Source organism: Aquarana catesbeiana, linkage group LG03 (assembly GCF_042186555.1).
Source record: "Aquarana catesbeiana isolate 2022-GZ linkage group LG03, ASM4218655v1, whole genome shotgun sequence".
NCBI lineage: Eukaryota > Metazoa > Chordata > Amphibia > Anura > Ranidae > Aquarana > Aquarana catesbeiana.
This window is the reverse complement of record NC_133326.1, coordinates 666,294,803-666,313,483: the sequence shown is the minus strand read 5'-3', so window position 1 is coordinate 666,313,483 and position 18,681 is coordinate 666,294,803. Positions and strand designations below refer to the sequence as shown.

The 18,681-nt window shown below is 44.1% G+C and overlaps 1 protein-coding gene across 1 annotated transcript in view; it reads left to right on the top strand.

Moving 5' to 3' along the window:
* The window catches only part of TNFSF14 (TNF superfamily member 14), a 46,836-nt gene that overhangs the window by 22,062 nt on the left and 6,093 nt on the right, over positions 1–18,681 (top strand). Inside the window, exons 2-3 of the mRNA XM_073622828.1 lie at positions 14,643–14,685; positions 16,534–16,575. Coding sequence (XP_073478929.1) covers positions 14,643–14,685; positions 16,534–16,575 — 85 coding nt within the window. The remainder of the gene's footprint in view (positions 1–14,642; positions 14,686–16,533; positions 16,576–18,681) is intronic.

The window sequence follows — 18,681 nt, the reverse complement described above, 5'->3', positions numbered from 1 at the left end:
TATCCGTGATCAACTATCCCACTGTGATCTTCCCCGTTTGGGGAACATTATTTTGGTGATACACATGGATTGTTACCATGCTTTTAATCTGTTTTTGGTTATTTGCCACGTCTTATTAATTATGTATTAAAGAATCTTTATATATTTTTCTACATATTTGTTTACATATTTACTCTAGCTTAATCTGTACCGAGATAGTCCAATTTCCCCTGTTCTTTATGGTAACTTGGTTGGGGACCAAGCTCCCGATATCTCATATTTTTGGTAAAAAAAAATTCCAATAAGCGTATATTAATTGGTTTGCGCAAAAGTTATAGCATCTACAAATGATGGGATATATATATATATATATATATATATATATATATATATATATATATATATATATATATATATATATTATAATATAATTTTTTTTTTTTTATTTAAATTTGTTTACTAGTAATGGTGGCGATCAGCGACTTATAGCAGGACTGCAATATTGTGGCTGACAACTCGAACACTAACGGACACTTTTTGGGGACCAGTGACACTAATACACTAAAAAATGCACTGTCGCTGTACTAATGACACTGGCTGGGAGAGGATTAACATCAGGGGCGATCAAAGGGTTAACTGTGTGCCTGACAAGTGCTTTACTACTGTGGGGGAGGTGCTTGTACTAGTAGATGGCATGGATCGGTGCCCCTGTTTAGCAGAGACACAGGGTCCATGTCTTCTGTACTGACAGAACGGCGATCAGCCTTGTTTACATAGGCAGACCACAGTTCTGCCTGTGTACCGAAGCATCGGCGGGTGGCAGTGGTCATCAAGTCCGCCGTACCTGCCGATCAGCTCCCGCTGTGTGTAAGGACAGCTGGAGCGGGCGCTGGCGGCACTTGGGCGTGCGTCCCAGATCCAGAATCACATACTAGGAACGTAATTCTGTGCAGGGGAGCTGCCTTGCCACTGTATATATAAAGTATACGGTCAGCAAGTGGTTAATCAGGCTTGTCAATGCCTGCCCTCTAGTGTCTCTGTGTATGTCAGACAGTGCATTCAGTATTTTTGGTGAACAGCATTGCTATAAAAATCAGGGCCAAATCAAGCATTGATGGATAGGGTTTCGTTTTTTTTTTCAGAATGACTCATCCGATTTTAAAGTGGTTGTAAGGCTCAATGTTTTTTACCTTCCTGCATTCATGCAAAACCTTCCTCGTGCAAAAACCGCGCCAATCTTCCCTAATACTTAGGTGTGGGAAGTGTAGCGCTAATACTGAAACATATATATATATGTGAAATTCCAAACACTTAAAAAATGTTAATAAACAATTCACGCCTGTGTGAAGGAAATAATAAACTTAAATTTTCTCCCATATAAGGGGGAGTGCAACACTAAAATATGAAAAATTCTGTAATGTGCAACACTAAAATATAATGTGAAAATTTCTGTAATGTGTTATCATGTATATTGGAATATCACAGTCTCTTATGATAAGAGACTCAAACCATGATGCAGAGAAATATACAAGTGAAAAATAATGCTAATATTAGAAAGTTCACAACTCAGATTCAAGAATGTGCCCACAATCTCCCAATCAAGTTCATAATTCATATGATAAAAAAAATATAGTCCAAAAAAAAAATTGTAAAAATGGCTGGAACAGCACAAGGGTGCAAACCAGGTGCAAAACAGATGATGCAGTGCTATTCTTCTCAATGATGATCCCAAACAAATAAAGGATGAAATACTCTTACCGACTTCGTAGGACTCACAGGACGTTGGCAGTGAGTCAAACGAGCTTGAACTGTCATATGATGGATGACAGTATGAGTATGGTCTGTGATGGTGACGAACCTCCTCCTTGGATGGGGGACCAGGTGCCTGCCCAAGTGGCTGATACGATTACCGCCGTCACCAATACAAGCGAGCCATGCTTATGATATGTAAGAAAGAAAAACAGGGAGCCTCCACACGCTGTAAATCCAAAAAATCAGTTGGGCTTTATTGATCAAACAAGATCATCCGACAGACAGTATAAAAATATAAAAAATTAGAATCGATTCCAACGAAGATGATTTAAAACAAAGCGTGGTAAAGGTGGCTGGGTACAGCAAAGAGACCCGACGCGTTTCGTCTAAGGAGACTTCGGCTCCCCAGCCGCCAACGGCCTGTGAGTCCACCGAAGTCGGTAAGAGTATTTCATCCTTTATTTGTTTGGGATCATCATTGAAAGAATAGCACTGCATCATCTGTTTTGCACCTGGTTTGCACCCTTGTGCTGTTCCAGCCACTTTTACAATATTTTTTTGGACTATATTTTTTTATCATATGAATTATGAACTTGATTGGGAGATTGTGGGCACATTCTTGAATCTGAGTTGTGAACTTTCTAATATTAGCATTTTTCACTTGTATATTTCTCTGCATCATGGTTTGAGTCTCTTATCATAAGAGACTGTGATATTCCAATATACATGATAACACATTACAGAAATTTTCACATTATATTTTAGTGTTGCACATTACAGAGTTTTTCATATTTTAGTGTTGCACTCCCCCTTATATGGGAGAAAATTTAAGTTTATTATTTCCTTCACACAGGCGTGAATTGTTTATTAACATTTTTTAAGTGTTTGGAATTTCACTCATATATATGTTTCAGTATTAGCGCTACACTTCCCACACCAATTTATTCTGCACAATTTTTGTCCAATTGTAGTGTTGGCTGCTCTTTAAGTTTATGTGATTGGCGCGGTAATTCTTCCTGATTATTTGAGCTTCCCTAATACTTACCTAAACCACATGGTGATTCAGCAATGTGCACGACAGCCTCGGCTCCCTGGGGACTCTCACTCCTCCTTGGCTGAGGCAGCCATTGGCTCCCGCTGCTGTCAATCACAGCCAGTAATCCAATGAGGAGAGAGAGAGGGGGTGGGGCAGAGCCATGCCTCTGTGTATTTGAAGAGGCTTGGGAGCGCACCTGCTCCGGTGGCCCTCACAGCAAGCTGCTTGCTCTGGGGGCACCCAGCAAGGGGGAGGGGCCTGGAGTGCCGTCGGGGGACCCGAGAAGAGGAGCACCCGGGCTGCTCTGTGCAAAACCATTACACAGAGCAGGTGAGTATAGGCTGTTTATTTTTTTTATAAATGTAGCGATGGCCCCGTGGGGTTGCTACGTGTACAGCATCCACACATTTCACCCTGCTGGTCAGACATCCATTGTAAGCACGCTTCCTCAGACAATGAACAGTCTCTTGCTTGTTTTTGTTGTTTTTATTAGGGGATTTAACTTGGTCGGGGAAAAGGGACATGGGATGCCCATAGGATGAATATTTCTTAGTAGAATAAAAGTAATTGCGTCAACACTTCTTAGTAGAATAAAAGTAGTTGCATGTATACTTCTTATGCCACGTACACACGAGCGGACATTACAGCAGACTTTGCCCGGCGGACTGGATTTCGTCGGACAATTCGATGTGTGTGGGCTCCAGCGGACTTTGTTTTCTCAAAAGTTGGACGGACTTAGATTTGAAACTTGTTTAAAATTTATCCGTTGAAATCGAGTCCGGTCGAAAAGTCCGCCGTCTGTATGCTAGTTCGACGGACAAAAAGCCATGCTAGGGCAGCTATTGGCTACTGGCTATGAACTTCCTTGTTTTAGTCCGGTCGTACGTCATCACGTACGAATTCGACGGACTTTGATTGTGTAGGCAAGTCCGTTCATTCAGAAAGTCCGTCGGAAAGTACATCGAAAAGTCCGCCGGGCAAAGTCCGCCGTAATGTCCGCTCGTGTGTACGAGGCATTAGTAGAATAAAATATGTTTGACTCTAAACTTGACAGTCTCCTCCTCAGCACTACTCCTCCAGCACACTACTTTAGATCACTAACTTCACTTCTCCTCCAGCACACTACTTTGGAGCACTTACTTCACTTCTCCTCCAGCACACTACTTTAGATCCCTTACTTCACTTCTCCTCCAGCACACTACTTTAGATCCCTTACTTCACTTCTCCTCCAGCACACTACTTTGGAGTACTCACTTCACTTCTCCTCCAGCACACGACTTTGGATCACTTACTTCACTTCTCCTCCAGCACACGACTTTGGATCACTTACTTCACTTCTCCTCCAGCACACGACTTTGGATCACTTACTTCACTTCTCCTCCAGCACACTACTTTGGATCACTTACTTCACTTCTCCTCCAGCACACTACTTTGGAGCGCTCACTTCACTTCTCCTCCAGCACACTACTTTGGAGTACTCACTTCACTTCTCCTCCAGCACACGACTTTGGATCACTTACTTCACTTCTCCTCCAGCACACGACTTTGGATCACTTACTTCACTTCTCCTCCAGCACACTACTTTGGATCACTTACTTCACTTCTCCTCCAGCACACTACTTTGGAGCGCTCACTTCACTTCTCCTCCAGCACACTACTTTGGAGCACTCACTTCACTTCTCCTCCAGCACACTACTTTGGAGCACTCACTTCACTTCTCCTCCAGCACACTACTTTGGATCACCAACTTTACTTCTCCTCCAGCACACTACTTAGGAGCTCTTGCTTCACTGTCCAAATTTCGTCTCCTGTCACACCATCAGAACATGACTAGGCCTCACTCTGAATAAGTCCCAGTGTCTTTCCTTGATAGCCCTTTGCAGGCCGGGGTCTGCAGTACACCTTTGTGGTAGCAACCGATTTGATTGAGAAGAATAAATGTACTTGATGAACTACTGATCCCAGCAGGTCCGATTGCAAATCCTGCCCGCCCTCCTGGCTGCAACGACTTGACACAAACTCCGCAGTCTCTCCCTCTGGCTCACCATCCAACTCCTGGCATATCTCTTCCAGAGCTTTCCATTCACCAGCACCAGCCCTGGATCCCTCCTGAATGACTTTACTCCGGACCAACTGTCTCCTCCAGCTCCTATTCCAGGACACCTCTACATGACCGTGTAAAGAGAGGCTCCCTCCCAGCTCCAGAGCTCCCCATCTGAGGTACACCCCCCCGAAAGGGGGTTCCCTCAGACACGACAGTCTAACACTCCATCATCCAGTTCACCTAGCCGACAACTCCTCCCCCAGCAGGCTGACCATAGGTATATGTAGGAGTCCTGCCCCCTGCCAATCCTAGTTGGGGATTGGTCAGAGCTCCTCACATGCACCCCATGTCACTCCAGCTCTCTGCCCTGCCCCTTTTCCAGAACGTTCTCCCTGGAAACAGAGGAAGCACCCAAGAGCTGAGGCACATGTCAGTCACCTACTGCTATACTAAACCACTCCCCTGCCTTCAGATCAAAACAAACAGGCCTAGCTCACAGAATAGGCCTGCCTAAATTTATCTGCGCTGGCAGCTTACACAAACCTACACCTAGCACCTACCTAAGGTAGACGGTGCTACATAAAAAAAAAACAGCAAGCATTTACTATCACTTTAGGCAAACCTGCACTGAGGGGAATATGCAGGCTGTCGTTTTCTGAAAATGCTAATACCCCAGTTGTCATGTTGATCCTTTGACTTCAGCACTTTTTTTAACCACTAAAAAAGGTGCTAAAGGGGGGTGGGCACCTCTCCGGCCACAGATAAAAGCGATCTTGTGGCGAATCCGCCGCAGAGACCTCTTTTATCCAAAAGTGGACCACCCACCATTTTTAAAAATACTGGGGTTATGGCAGCTATCTGCTGCCATAACAACAGTATTCAACGTCAAAGTACCAACGTATAATGACAGCGGGCGGTACGGAAGTGGTTAATTAGATATGCAGGGAGTGAAGTCAGAACAACTGACCGCCATACTTGTTCCAGCTCAGTTATTTAGGAGATATTGAATTGGATCAGCAGGACAGCAAGACGACTAGTATTTTCAGAATTAGAAGTCAGCAATAGCAGCCACCATATGTCTCTAAACAAAGCTTTTCCCTAAAGCAGTAATAACCACTTAAAGTGGAGTACTGCTTAAAAAAAAAAAAAATTAAAAGTCAGCAGCTACAAATACTGCAGCTGCTGACTTTTAATAATCGGACACTTACCTGTCCCGGGGTCCAGCGATGCGGGGGAACGAAGCCCCACTTGTCTCCCCCTCCTCTCTGCGGCGTCGGCATTGTCTCTGTGGGCGCCCAGCTGTGGCTTCACAGCCTGGCACGCACTGCGCATGTGCGAGCCACGCTGCGCGCTGTGACTGGCCGGCCAATCTTCTGGGACCTGTGACGTGTCCAGCATGATTGCCGAGAGGGAGGGGGGGGGAGAGGTGATCTCCCTACCAGCACCACGGGTGCGCCAGGAGGAAGTGGGAGCTGGAACACTCTAAAAATAGGGTTTCCGCTCCCCCCCCCAAAAAAAAAACTGACATGTCAAATGTGGCATGTCAGGGGGTCACCTTCCCTTAAAGCGGAAGTTCCATTTTTGGGTGGAATTCTGCTTTAAGGACCGGGCCTATTTTTCAAACTTGTTGTTTACAAGTTAAAATCTGTTTTCTTTGCTAGAAAATTACTTAAAACCCCCAAACATTATATATATATATATATATATATATATATATATATATATATATATATATAAAATTTCTAACACCCTAGAGAATAAAATGGCGATCGTTGCAATACTTTTTGTCACATCGTATTTGCGCAGCGGTCTTACAAGCACACTTTTTTGTAAAAAATACACTTTTTTGAATTAAAAAATAAGACAACAGTAAAGTTAGCTGAATTTTTTTTTTATATTGTGAAAGATAATGTTACGCCAAGTAACTTGATACCCAACATGTCACGCTTCAAAGTTGCACCCGCTCGTGGAATGGCGACAAACTTTTACCCTTAAAAATCTCCATAGACAACGTTTAAAAAATTCTACAGGTTGCATGTTTTGAGTTACAGAGGAGGTCTAGGGCTAGAATTATTGCTCTCACTCTAACGATTGCGGTGATACCTCACATGTGTGGTTTGAACACTGATCAAATTAGATAATACAGTGACAGTGTAGCGCTTTTAAAAAGTATAAATAGAAAACTAAATGTAAAACCAAAACATATTGGCTAGACTAAATATAGCCCAGTAAGTAGGTGAAAAAAGTGTCCACAAGAGTGTTGAATGGTATGTCCCTCTGACGGAGGTAGTCCCAATCTTGGAAAAATGAACACGGTATGTGTTCTCTTCTGCATGTGAGCTTGGTGGGACGGGGCGCGTTTAAAAAAAATTTTTTTTCTTATTTATTTTACCTTTTCTTTTTTTTTTTTACACTGTTCTTTTTTTTAAAAAAAAAATGTGTAACTTTTATTCCTATTACAAGAAATGTAAACATTCCTTGTAATAGAAAAAAAGCATGATAGGACCTCTTAAATAGGAGATCTGGGGTCAAAAAGACCTCAGATCTCATATTTACACTCTCCCGCCGCTGATAAAAGTGATCTAGCGGCAAATCCGCCACAGAGACCACTTTTATCTGAAAGTGGACCGCCAGCTGAAGAAGAGGATACCGGGGTTATGGTAGCTAGCTGCTGCCATAACAACGTTATTCCTCTTCAAAGTGCTGACATATAATGACGGCGGGCGGCCCGTAAGTGGTTGAACTCAAAAGCAAACCTTTATTATATTGTAGCTTACCAATCATCAGATGTGATGGCAACATTCGTTTCCTTTTTTAGGCTTTCTTTCGTCTAGTTTCATGTGGTGATCCAGCCAGCAAGTCTGTTTTTTTTTTTCAAAAGCCCAAACCCTCCAGCAGAATATATCAGTTTACAGAGATGAGACAAACCATTTAACTTTAGCAAAGCCATTTAATTTAAGCTGCAATATATTACATTTTTGGGTTTAATACCGCATTAATTGTTTGCCACACATATGCATAAGGGGAAAAAAAAGCATTTTCAACAATGAATCAAATCATTTTTTTTATTCTACACATGGATAGAGATGTATAAATATCTCTCTTTTTATCAGCTTGTGGTGGTTGGGTTCATGCAGAGGCAGCCAACCTTTACAGATATAACATTGCTGAGTATATCTGAGATGTTTTGTGGTCTGAACCTTTCCCGGTCTGACAGTAATCACATTTAATGTCGGTGAATCATCCTCCTCTCAGGTCTGTGCTCACTTTAAAATGAATTATGCAGGGCAAAGCAACAGGGACAATAAAGCAGAACTAAACTCTTAAAAAAAAATATATGTATATATGTGTGTATATATATACGCATAGGCGTGCTTAGGGGGTGTGCCAGGTGTGCCTGGGCACAGCCTAATCACCCCGTGAGGGGAACATTCCTCCTGCTGATATTGCACCAATGCCTCTGAACAGGGCTCCTAAAAAATTTTTTTAACAAATTAAAAATAAAAAACTACTGACACTGTCCACTGCCCTACTAACAGGTCCATGTTTTGAGGTGCCCAGCCTAGTGCAATAGGCTGCGCACACCTATGGCAGGCAGGATGTTAATTGCAGAAGAGACATGCAGAAGTGACAATAGACCTACCTGCCTGCCTGCAGCCTTCCTTAGAATGTACACTGAGCTGTGCATGCACTGCTCAGTATACATTCCTGCACTGTACATGCACAGCGCAGTATACATTTCGGCACTGTGCATGCACAGCTTAATATACATTTCGGCACTGTGCATGCACCGCTCAGTATACATTCCGGCACTCTGCATGCACAGCTCAGTATACCTTCCTGCACTGTGCATGCACAGCTCAGTATACCTTCCGGCACTGTGCATGCACAGCTCAGTATACATTCCGGCACTGTGCATGCACCACTCAGTATACATTCAGGCACTGTGCATGCACAGCTCAGTATACATTCTGGCACTGTGCATGCACCGCTCAGTATACTTTCCGGCACTGTGCATCCACAGCTCAGTATACATTCCGGCACTGTGCATGCACAGCTCAGTATACATTCCTGCACTGTGCATGCACAGCTCCGTAAACATTCCTGCACTGTGCATTCACAGCTCAGTATACATTCCTGCACTGTGCATGCACAGCTCAGTATACCTTCCGGCACTGTGCATGCACAGCTCAGTATACCTTCCGGCACTGTGCATGCACAGCTCAGTATACATTCTGGCACTGTGCATGCACCGCTCAGTATACATTCCGGCACTGTGCATGCACCGCTCAGTATACATTCCGGCACTCTGCATGCACAGCTCAGTATACATTCCGGCACTGTGCATCCACAGCTCAGTATACATTCCGGCACTGTGCATGCACCGCTCAGTATACATTCCGGCACTGTGCATGCACTGCTCAGTATACATTCCGGCACTGTGCATGCACAGCTCAGTATACATTCCTGCACTGTGCATGCACAGCTCCGTAAACATTCCTGCACTGTGCATTCACAGCTCAGTATACATTCCTGCACTGTGCATGCACAGCTCAGTATACCTTCCGGCACTGTGCATGCACAGCTCAGTATACCTTCCGGCACTGTGCATGCACAGCTCAGTATACATTCTGGCACTGTGCATGCACCGCTCAGTATACATTCCGGCACTCTGCATGCACCGCTCAGTATACATTCCGGCACTCTGCATGCACAGCTCAGTATACATTCCGGCACTGTGCATCCACAGCTCAGTATACATTCCGGCACTGTGCATGCACCGCTCAGTATACATTCCGGCACTGTGCATGCACTGTTTAGTATACATTCCGGCACTGTGCATGCACCGCTCAGTATACATTCCGGCACTGTGCATCCACAGCTCAGTATACATTCCGGCACTGTGCATGCACAGCTCAGTATACATTCCAGCACTGTGCATCCACAGCTCAGTATACATTCCGGCACTGTGCATGCACAGCTCAGTATACATTCCTGCACTGTGCATGCACCGCTCAGTATACATTCCGGCACTGTGCATCCACAGCTCAGTATACATTCCGGCACTGTGCATGCACAGCTCAGTATACATTCCAGCACTGTGCATCCACAGCTCAGTATACATTCCGGCACTGTGCATGCACAGCTCAGTATACATTCCTGCACTGTGCATGCACAGCTCTGTAAACATTCCTGCACTGTGCATTTACAGCTCAGTATACATTCCTGCACTGTGCATGCACAGCTCAGTATACATTCCGGCACTCTGCATGCACAGCTCAGTATACATTCCGGCACTCTGCATGCACAGCTCAGTATACATTCCGGCACTGTGCATCCACAGCTCAGTATACCTTCCGGCACTGTGCATGCACAGCTTAGTATACATTCCGGCACTGTGCATGCACCGCTCAGTATACATTTCGGCACTGTGCATGCACAGCTCAGTATACATTCCGGCACTGTGCATGCACCGCTCCGTAAACATTCCTGCACTGTGCATTCACAGCTCAGTATACATTCCTGCACTGTGCATGCACAGCTCAGTATACCTTCCGGCACTGTGCATGCACAGCTCAGTATACCTTCCGGCACTGTGCATGCACAGCTCAGTATACATTCTGGCACTGTGCATGCACCGCTCAGTATACATTCCGGCACTCTGCATGCACCGCTCAGTATACATTCCGGCACTCTGCATGCACAGCTCAGTATACATTCCGGCACTCTGCATGCACAGCTCAGTATACATTCCGGCACTGTGCATGCACCGCTCAGTATACATTCCGGCACTGTGCATGCACCGCTCAGTATACATTCCGGCACTGTGCATCCACAGCTCAGTATACATTCCGGCACTGTGCATGCACAGCTCAGTATACATTCCAGCACTGTGCATCCACAGCTCAGTATACATTCCGGCACTGTGCATGCACAGCTCAGTATACATTCCGGCACTGTGCATGCACAGCTCAGTATACATTCCTGCACTCTGCATGCACAGCTCTGTAAACATTCCTGCACTGTGCATTCACAGCTCAGTATACATTCCTGCACTGTGCATGCACCGCTCAGTATACATTCCGGCACTGTGCATGCACAGCTCAGTATACATTCCGGCACTCTGCATGCACCGCTCAGTATACATTCCGGCACTGTGCATCCACAGCTCAGTATACATTCCGGCACTGTACATGCACCGCTCTATACATTCCGGCACTGTGCATGCACCGCTCAGTATACATTCCGGCACTGTACATGCACAGCTCAGTATACATTCCGGCACTGTGCTTGTGTGCCAGGATGGCTGAACTCCTGTGAATGCACACATGGCCGAAGACTGCCATTCGGAAGAAGCCAGAGAGAAGATGTCGGCGAGGGACCTCATGGTAATATTGAAGCTAAGTTGAATGTTTAGAGCTTAGTTCCTCTGTAAGGGGAATATTTTAAAGCAGTTAAACTGATTTACCAAACATCCTCTGCGGGTGAATGTGTTTTAGGTGACAGTGATTGATTCACAACCAGTGAATGTTTGATAAAAGTTAGTTTATTGTAACTGCTTTATAGACATGTGTGACTAAATTTACACTATTCAGAGATTCAGATGTTTCCAAATTTCTGAATCATACCCTGTTTCCCCGAAAATAAGACCTAGCGTGATTGTCGGTGATGGCTGCAATATAAGCCCTACCCCCCAAATAAGCCCTACCCTGTTTCCCCAAAAAATAAGCCCTACCCTGAAAATAAGACCTACAAGGACCTTAACTAGGGCTTATTTGGGGGGTGGGGCTTATATTGCAGCCATCACCGACAATCACGCTAGGTCTTATTTTCGGGGAAACGGGGTAGTATTAATGAATTTCAACAAATCCAAAATAAATGATAACAAAATGAATTATCTAAATTCAAAAAATGAATTTGAAATGGAAACATACAGTTGTGCTCATAATTTATGGCGGAATTTATGATTTCTTGGCCCATTTTCAGAGAATATGAATGATAACACAAAAACTTTTCTTTCACTCATGGTTAGTGTTTGGCTGAAGCCATTTATTATCAATCAACTGTGTTTACTCTTTTTTTAAATCATAATGACAGCAGAAACTGCCCAAATGACCCTGATCAAAAGTTTACATACCCCAGTTCTTAAAGCCGAGTTCCACCCATTTAAAAGTCAGCAGCTACAAAAAGTGTAGCTGCTGACTTTTAATAATCAGACACTTACCTTTCCCACGGTCCAGCGATGCGGGCATACGAAGCCCCGCTTCTCTCCCCCTCCTCTCCGCGGCGCCGGCATTCTAACTGTGGGCGCCCGGCTGTAGCTTCACAGCCGGGTGCGCACTGCGCATGCGCGAGCCGCACTGCGTGCTGTGATTGGCCGGGCAATCTTCTGGGACCTGTGACATGTCTCAGAAGATTGCAGGGAGGGAGGGGGGAGAGGTGATCTTCTTTTTGGCGCCGCGGCGCCAGGGGAGGAAGTGGGAGCTGGGTGCCTGTAAAAATGGTGTACCCGCTCCCGCTCCCCCCCAAGAAAATGTCATGCCAAATGTGGCATGTCAGGGGGTCACCAACACTTAAAACCGAAGTTCCATTTTTGGGTGGAACTCCGCTTTAATACCGTGTATTGCTCCCCTTTAACATCAATGACAGCTTGAAGTCTTTTGTGGTATTTGTTGATGAGGCTCTTTATCTTCTCAGATGGTAAAGCTGCCCATTCCTCTTGGCAAAAAGCCTCCAGTTCCTGTAAATTCTTGGGCTGTCTTCCATGAACTGCATGTTTGAGATCTCCCCAGAGTGGCTCAATGATATTGAGGTCAGGAGACTGAGATGGCCACTCCAGAACCTTCCATTTATTCTGCTGTAGCCAATGACAGGTTGACTTGACCTTGTGTTTTGGATCATTGTCATGTTGGAATGTCCAAGTACGTCCCATGCGCAGCTTCCTGGCTGATGAATGCAAATGTTCCTCCAGTATTTTTTGATAACATACTGCATTCATCTTGCCATCAATTTTGACCAAATTTCCTGTGCCTTTGTAATTCACACATCCCCAAAACATCAGCGATCCACCTCCGTGTTTCAAAGTAGGAGTGGTGTACCTTTCATCATAGGCCTTGTTGACTCCTCTCCAAATGAAGCGTTTATAGTTGTGGCCAAAAAGCTCAATTTTGGTCTCATCACTCCAAATGACTTTGTGCTAGAAGGTTTGAGGCTTGTCTCTGTGCTGTTTGGCGTATTGTAAATGGGATGCGTTGTGGCATTTGCGTAGCAATGGCTTTCTTCTGGCAACTCGATCATGCAGCCCATCTTTGTTCAAGGTCCCCCAGGGTTCTGTCCTGGGACCAATCCTATTTAATTTATTCAGAAACGACCTGGAGGATGGGGTAAACAGCTCAATCTCTGTATTTGTGAACGATACTAAGCTAAGCAGGGCAATAACTTCTCCGCAGGATGTGGAAACCTTGCAAGAAGATCTGAACAAATTAATGGGGTGGCAACTACATGGCAAATGAGGTTAAATGTAGAAAAATGTAAAATGATGCATTTGGGTGGCAAAAATATGAATGCAATCTATACACTGGGGGGAGAACCTCTGGGGGAATCTAGGATGGAAAAGGACCTGGGGGTCCTAGTAGATGATAGGCTCAGCAATGACATACAATGCCAAGCTGCTGCAAGCAAAGCAAACAGAATATTGGCATGCACTAAAAAGGGGATTAACTCCAGGGATAAAACGATAATTCTCCGGCTCTACAAGACTCTGGTCCGGCCGCACCTGGAGTATGCTGTCCAGTTCTGGGCACCAGTCCCCAGGAAGGATGTACTGGAACTGGAGAGAGTTCAGCGAAGGGCAAAAAAATAATAAAGGGACTGGAGGACATTAGTTATGAGGAAAGGTTGCGAGCAGTGAACTTATTCTCTTTGGAGAAGAGATGCTTGAGAGGGGATATGATTTCAATGTACAAATACCGTATTGTTAACCCCACAATAGGGATAAAACTTTTCCGCATAAGGGAATTTAATAAGACGAGCGGCCATTCACTAGAATTAGAAGAAAAGCGGTTTAAACCTAAACTGCGTAGAGGGTTCTTTACTGTAATAGCGGTAAGGGTGTGGAATTCCCTTCCACAGGCAGTGGTTTCAGCAGGGAGCATCGATAATTTCAAAGCTACGATTAGATAAGCACCTGAACGACCACAACATACAGGGATATACAATGTAATACCGACATATAATCACAGACATAGGTTAGACTTGATGGACTTGTGTCTTTTTTCAACCTCGCCTACTATGTAACTATGTGAATGCCTCCTTATTTTGCATCTTGAAACAGCCACACCACATGTTTTCAGAGAGTCCTGTATTTCACCTGAAGTTATTTGTGGGTTTTTCTTTGCATCCCGAACAATTTTCCTGGCAGTTGTGGCTGAAATTTTAGTTGGTCTACCTGACCGTGGTTTGGTTTCAACAGAACCCCTCATTTTCTACTGTTTCCCTGTACCCAGATATACTGGGTATGTCTCTTCATTTTTGGCAGTGAATGGAACCACGGGGGGAGTAAAGATGTGCATGGGTAACTGGTGGGGCCACCATTGACGTTAGGGGCATATTTATAAGGCAGTGAATCTGCATTCAACAAACATTTGCTGCAGGTGAATCTTCCTGGTGTATTTGTTTTAACTGAAAGGTAAGCAAAGAACTTCTTTTATTACAGTGTCACTTTAAATATTCCCATGCTAAGTAGTCAAACTCAGAATGCGGTTAAATCCTACTGAAAGTGTTTAAATTCACTTTTTTTTCTCTAAAAAATTTACTTTTTGTGTCTTTAAGGTCACCATGAAATTGGAGGCACAGCAAATGAAAATGAACCCAGGTAAGAACATATAAAAGCATGGCCACATTTTTGCTCCTCTGTAAGACACACTTTTTTCAGCGCGTGGTTTAAATTTCCATTGACTTCATGGGGACTTGGGACAATGAACCACAACTGACTGAAGCTTTTAGGAATTCACTCATAATTATGATTTAATTATGCTGGTTTAACCATGTTGCAACATCTTCTTCATTTTACTCCTTGTCCTTGAACACAACCTGGTAACCCTAGGGCCAGTGGACATGTAATTTTGGTACCCTGCACTGGCCATACCAATGAAAGTGTGTATTTAAAAACTTCACTTATCTCAGCTTGGGAGGGAAGGGGAGCACATTGGCATCTTTCCCTTAGGTGCTAGATGACCTTGGTTATCTTCACTGTTGTTGACAACTTCCCCTTCAGTGATAGATAACCTTGGTATCTTCTCCTTTGACATCTTCACCTTTGGTGCTAGATGACCTTGATATCTTCACCTTTGACATTTTCCCCTTCGTTGAAAGATGACCTTGGTATCTTCACCTTTGACATCTTCCCCTTTGGTGCTAGATGACCTTGATATCTTCACCTTTGACATTTTCCCCTTTGGTGAAAGATGACCTTGGTATCTTAACCTTTGACATATTTCACTTGGGTGATAGATGCCTGCAAGAAAAAGCTGGCACTCCAGTATATCAGCATAAGCAGACTTCCTTTAGTATAAGATGGTAAAATACAGCCGAAAAACAGCCAATGCGTTTCAGCCATTAAACCTTAATCATGGCCGCGGTTATGGCCTAACAGCTGAAATGCTGTTTTTTCAGCTTTATTTTACTGTGTCATATTAAAAGAAGCCTGTTTATGCTGATATACTGGAGTTCCAGCTTCTCCTTGCATGTGTTCAGCTTTGGAGGTGGATGGAAGTCTTTCCGCCTGAGCAAGCACCCAGCCCAGAGCTTTGGAATCCAGTGGGGGTTGTAGCAGTGCTTCACCTGTTGCTCTTAGGTGCTAGCTGACCTTGGTATCTTCAACGTTGGCATCATCCCCTTGGGTACTAGATGACCTTGTTCCAGCATTGCCCCCACCAAATACACCAACTTCCCTAAAGCCCTTCTATCTTCTTAAGCCAAGGATGATAGCCTAAGGGCTCCTTCAGAGTAGATTTAGACATGCCTCTAAATCTCCCTTGCCTCTGAAGACCAAATGCGCTCCAGAGGCTACTGACAGGGGGTGAGGAAGTGATGCAACACCTCACCACCACCTGTTTTAACCACATTTTTGCCAATTAACATGCAGCAATGCGCGCAGTTGCAGGGTTTTTGCAGTGCTTTCCTAATTACTTGAATGTGTAGCATTTGGCAGGCTTGCTGCCGGCCGCTTGCTACATGGGTCAAATTTGCTGCAAAGCATTGTGGCCAGGGCATGTAAATATCCCTGTCCGCTGCTTTTTGCAGCTAAGTCTAAATAAGGCTGCATACTGGCTGCCACGGGGTGGTAAACATTACAGCCTGACAGGGCTGTACACATGTCATGGCCACAAAGCTCGGGCTACAGAGTTTGACAGGCGGCACCGCCCCATTGAGACCAATGGGGCTTTACTGCAAGCTTGAGCCAAATACTTGGATTGCAGTTAAAGTGCGGCAAAGCAAGGTAAAATTGCCATTCAATAATTGAAAAAGGTAAAAAAAAAAAAAATAGGTGTCAGAAGGCAGCGCCAGCCAGGTGTCAGAAGCTGCTGTACCAGCCTTTAAAAACCTATTCTCACAGCGGATCACTTTTCAGAGAGTGGTAAACATTCCACCTGTCCGAAAGGGCTTTTAGGTCAGTTTATTCTGGACTGTTATATAACTTTTTTTTTGTTTTCTTTTTTAGCATTCCGGGATGGTCAGTTATTTCCATCTGCTCACCTCACAGGTATGTTTGGTTTCAGATCAGTAGATTGATTCTATATGTTAAGTCAAAGCATCTGTCTGCTCTAATCTCACAGAGAGGTAATGCTTTTTATATATAAATGTATATACAGTGAATCTGGAAAGTATTCACAGCGCTTCACTTTTTCCACATTTTGTTAATGTTACAGCCTTATTCCAAAATGGATTAAATTAATTATTTTCCTCAAAATTCTACAAAACAATACCCCATAATGACAATGTGAAAGAAGTTTGTTTGCAATTCATACAAATTTATTAAAAAGAAAAAACAAAAAAAAAAATCCCATGCACAGCCTTTGCTCAATACTTTGTCGAGGCACCTTTGCAACCAATTACAGCCTCAAGTCTTTTTGAGTATGATGCTACAAGCTTGGCACACCTATTTTTGGGCAGTTTCTCCCATTCTTCTTTGCAGGACCGCTCCAGATCCATCAGCTTGGAAGGGGAGCCTCAGTGCACAACAGATCTCCCCAGAGATGTTCAATCGGGTTCAAGTCTGGGCCCTGGCTGGGCCACTCAAGGACATTCACAGAGTTGTCACTCCTTTGTTATCTTGGCTGTGTGCTGAGGGTCGTTGTCCTGTTGGAAGACGAACCCTTGCCCACAGTCTAAGGTCCAGAGCGATCTGGAGCAGGTTTTCATCAAGGATGTCTCTGTACATTGCTGCATTTATCTTTCCCTCGATCCTGGCTAGTCTCCCAGTTCCTGCCACTGAAAAACATTCCCACAGCATGATGCTGTCACCACCATGCTTCACTGTAGGGATGGTATTGGCCAGGTGATGAGCGGTGCCTGGTTTCCTCCAGACGTGAAGCTTGCCATTCAGGCCGAAGAGTTAAATCTTTGTTTCATCAGACCAGAGAATTTTGTTTATCATGGACTGAGAGTCCTTTTGGCAAATTCCAGTCGGGCTGTCATATGCCTTTTACTGAGGAGTGGCTTCCATCTGGCCACTCCACCATACAGGCCTGATTGGTAGAGTGCTGCAGAGATGGTTGTTCTTCTGGAAGGTTCTCCTCTCTCCACAGAAAAACACTGGAGCTCTGTCAGAGTGACCATTGGGTTCTTGGTCACCTCCCTGACTAAGGCTCTTCTCCCCGATCGCTCAGTTTAGCCAGGTGACCCGCTCTAGGAAGAGTCCTAGTGGTTCCAAACTTCTTTCATTTATGGATGATGGAGGCCACTGTGCTCATTGGGACCTTTAATGCTGCAGAAGTTTTTCTGTACCCTTCCCCAGATCTGTGCCTCAATACAATCATGTCTTGGAGGTCTACAGACAATTCCTTGGACTTCATGGCTTGGTTTGTGCCCTGACATGCACTGTTAACTGTGGGACCTTATATAGACAGCTATGTGCCTTTCCAAATCATGTCCAATCAACTGAATTTACCACATGTGGACTCCAATCAAGTTGTAGAAACATCTCAAGGATAATCAGTGGAAACAGGATGCACCTGAGCTCAATTTGGAGTGTCATGGCAAAGGCTGTGAATATTTATGTACATGTGATTTTTTCATTTTTTATTTTTAATAAATTTGCAAAGATTTCAAACAAACTTCTTTCACATTGTCATTATGGGGTATTGTTTGTAGAATTTTGAGAAAAATAATGAATTTAATCAATTTTAGAATAAGGCTGTAACATTACAAAATGTGGAAAAAAGTGAAGCACTGTGAATACTTTCTGGATGCACTGCATATTAATTTATTTATTGCAGGTGTTTATATATCGCAGTTTACGTAGATCTTTATATATATATATATATATATATATATATATATACTATATAATGTACATTCACTTCAGCCCCTTCCCTCAAGGAGCTTACAATCTAAATTCTCACATTCATACACATACATATTAGGGCCAAATTTGACAGGAGCCAATTAACCTACCAGAATGTCTTTGAAGTGTGGGAGGAAACCCACACAAGCACAGGGAGAACATGCAGACTCCAGGCAGCTAATGCCATGGTTGAGATTCGAACCAACGTGCTGCTAGGTGGAAGTGCTAACGTGAATAATTTGAGGATACACTGCTGTCAAGTGCAAATATGGGACTTTTATAAAAAAAAAAATGCTGAAAGTA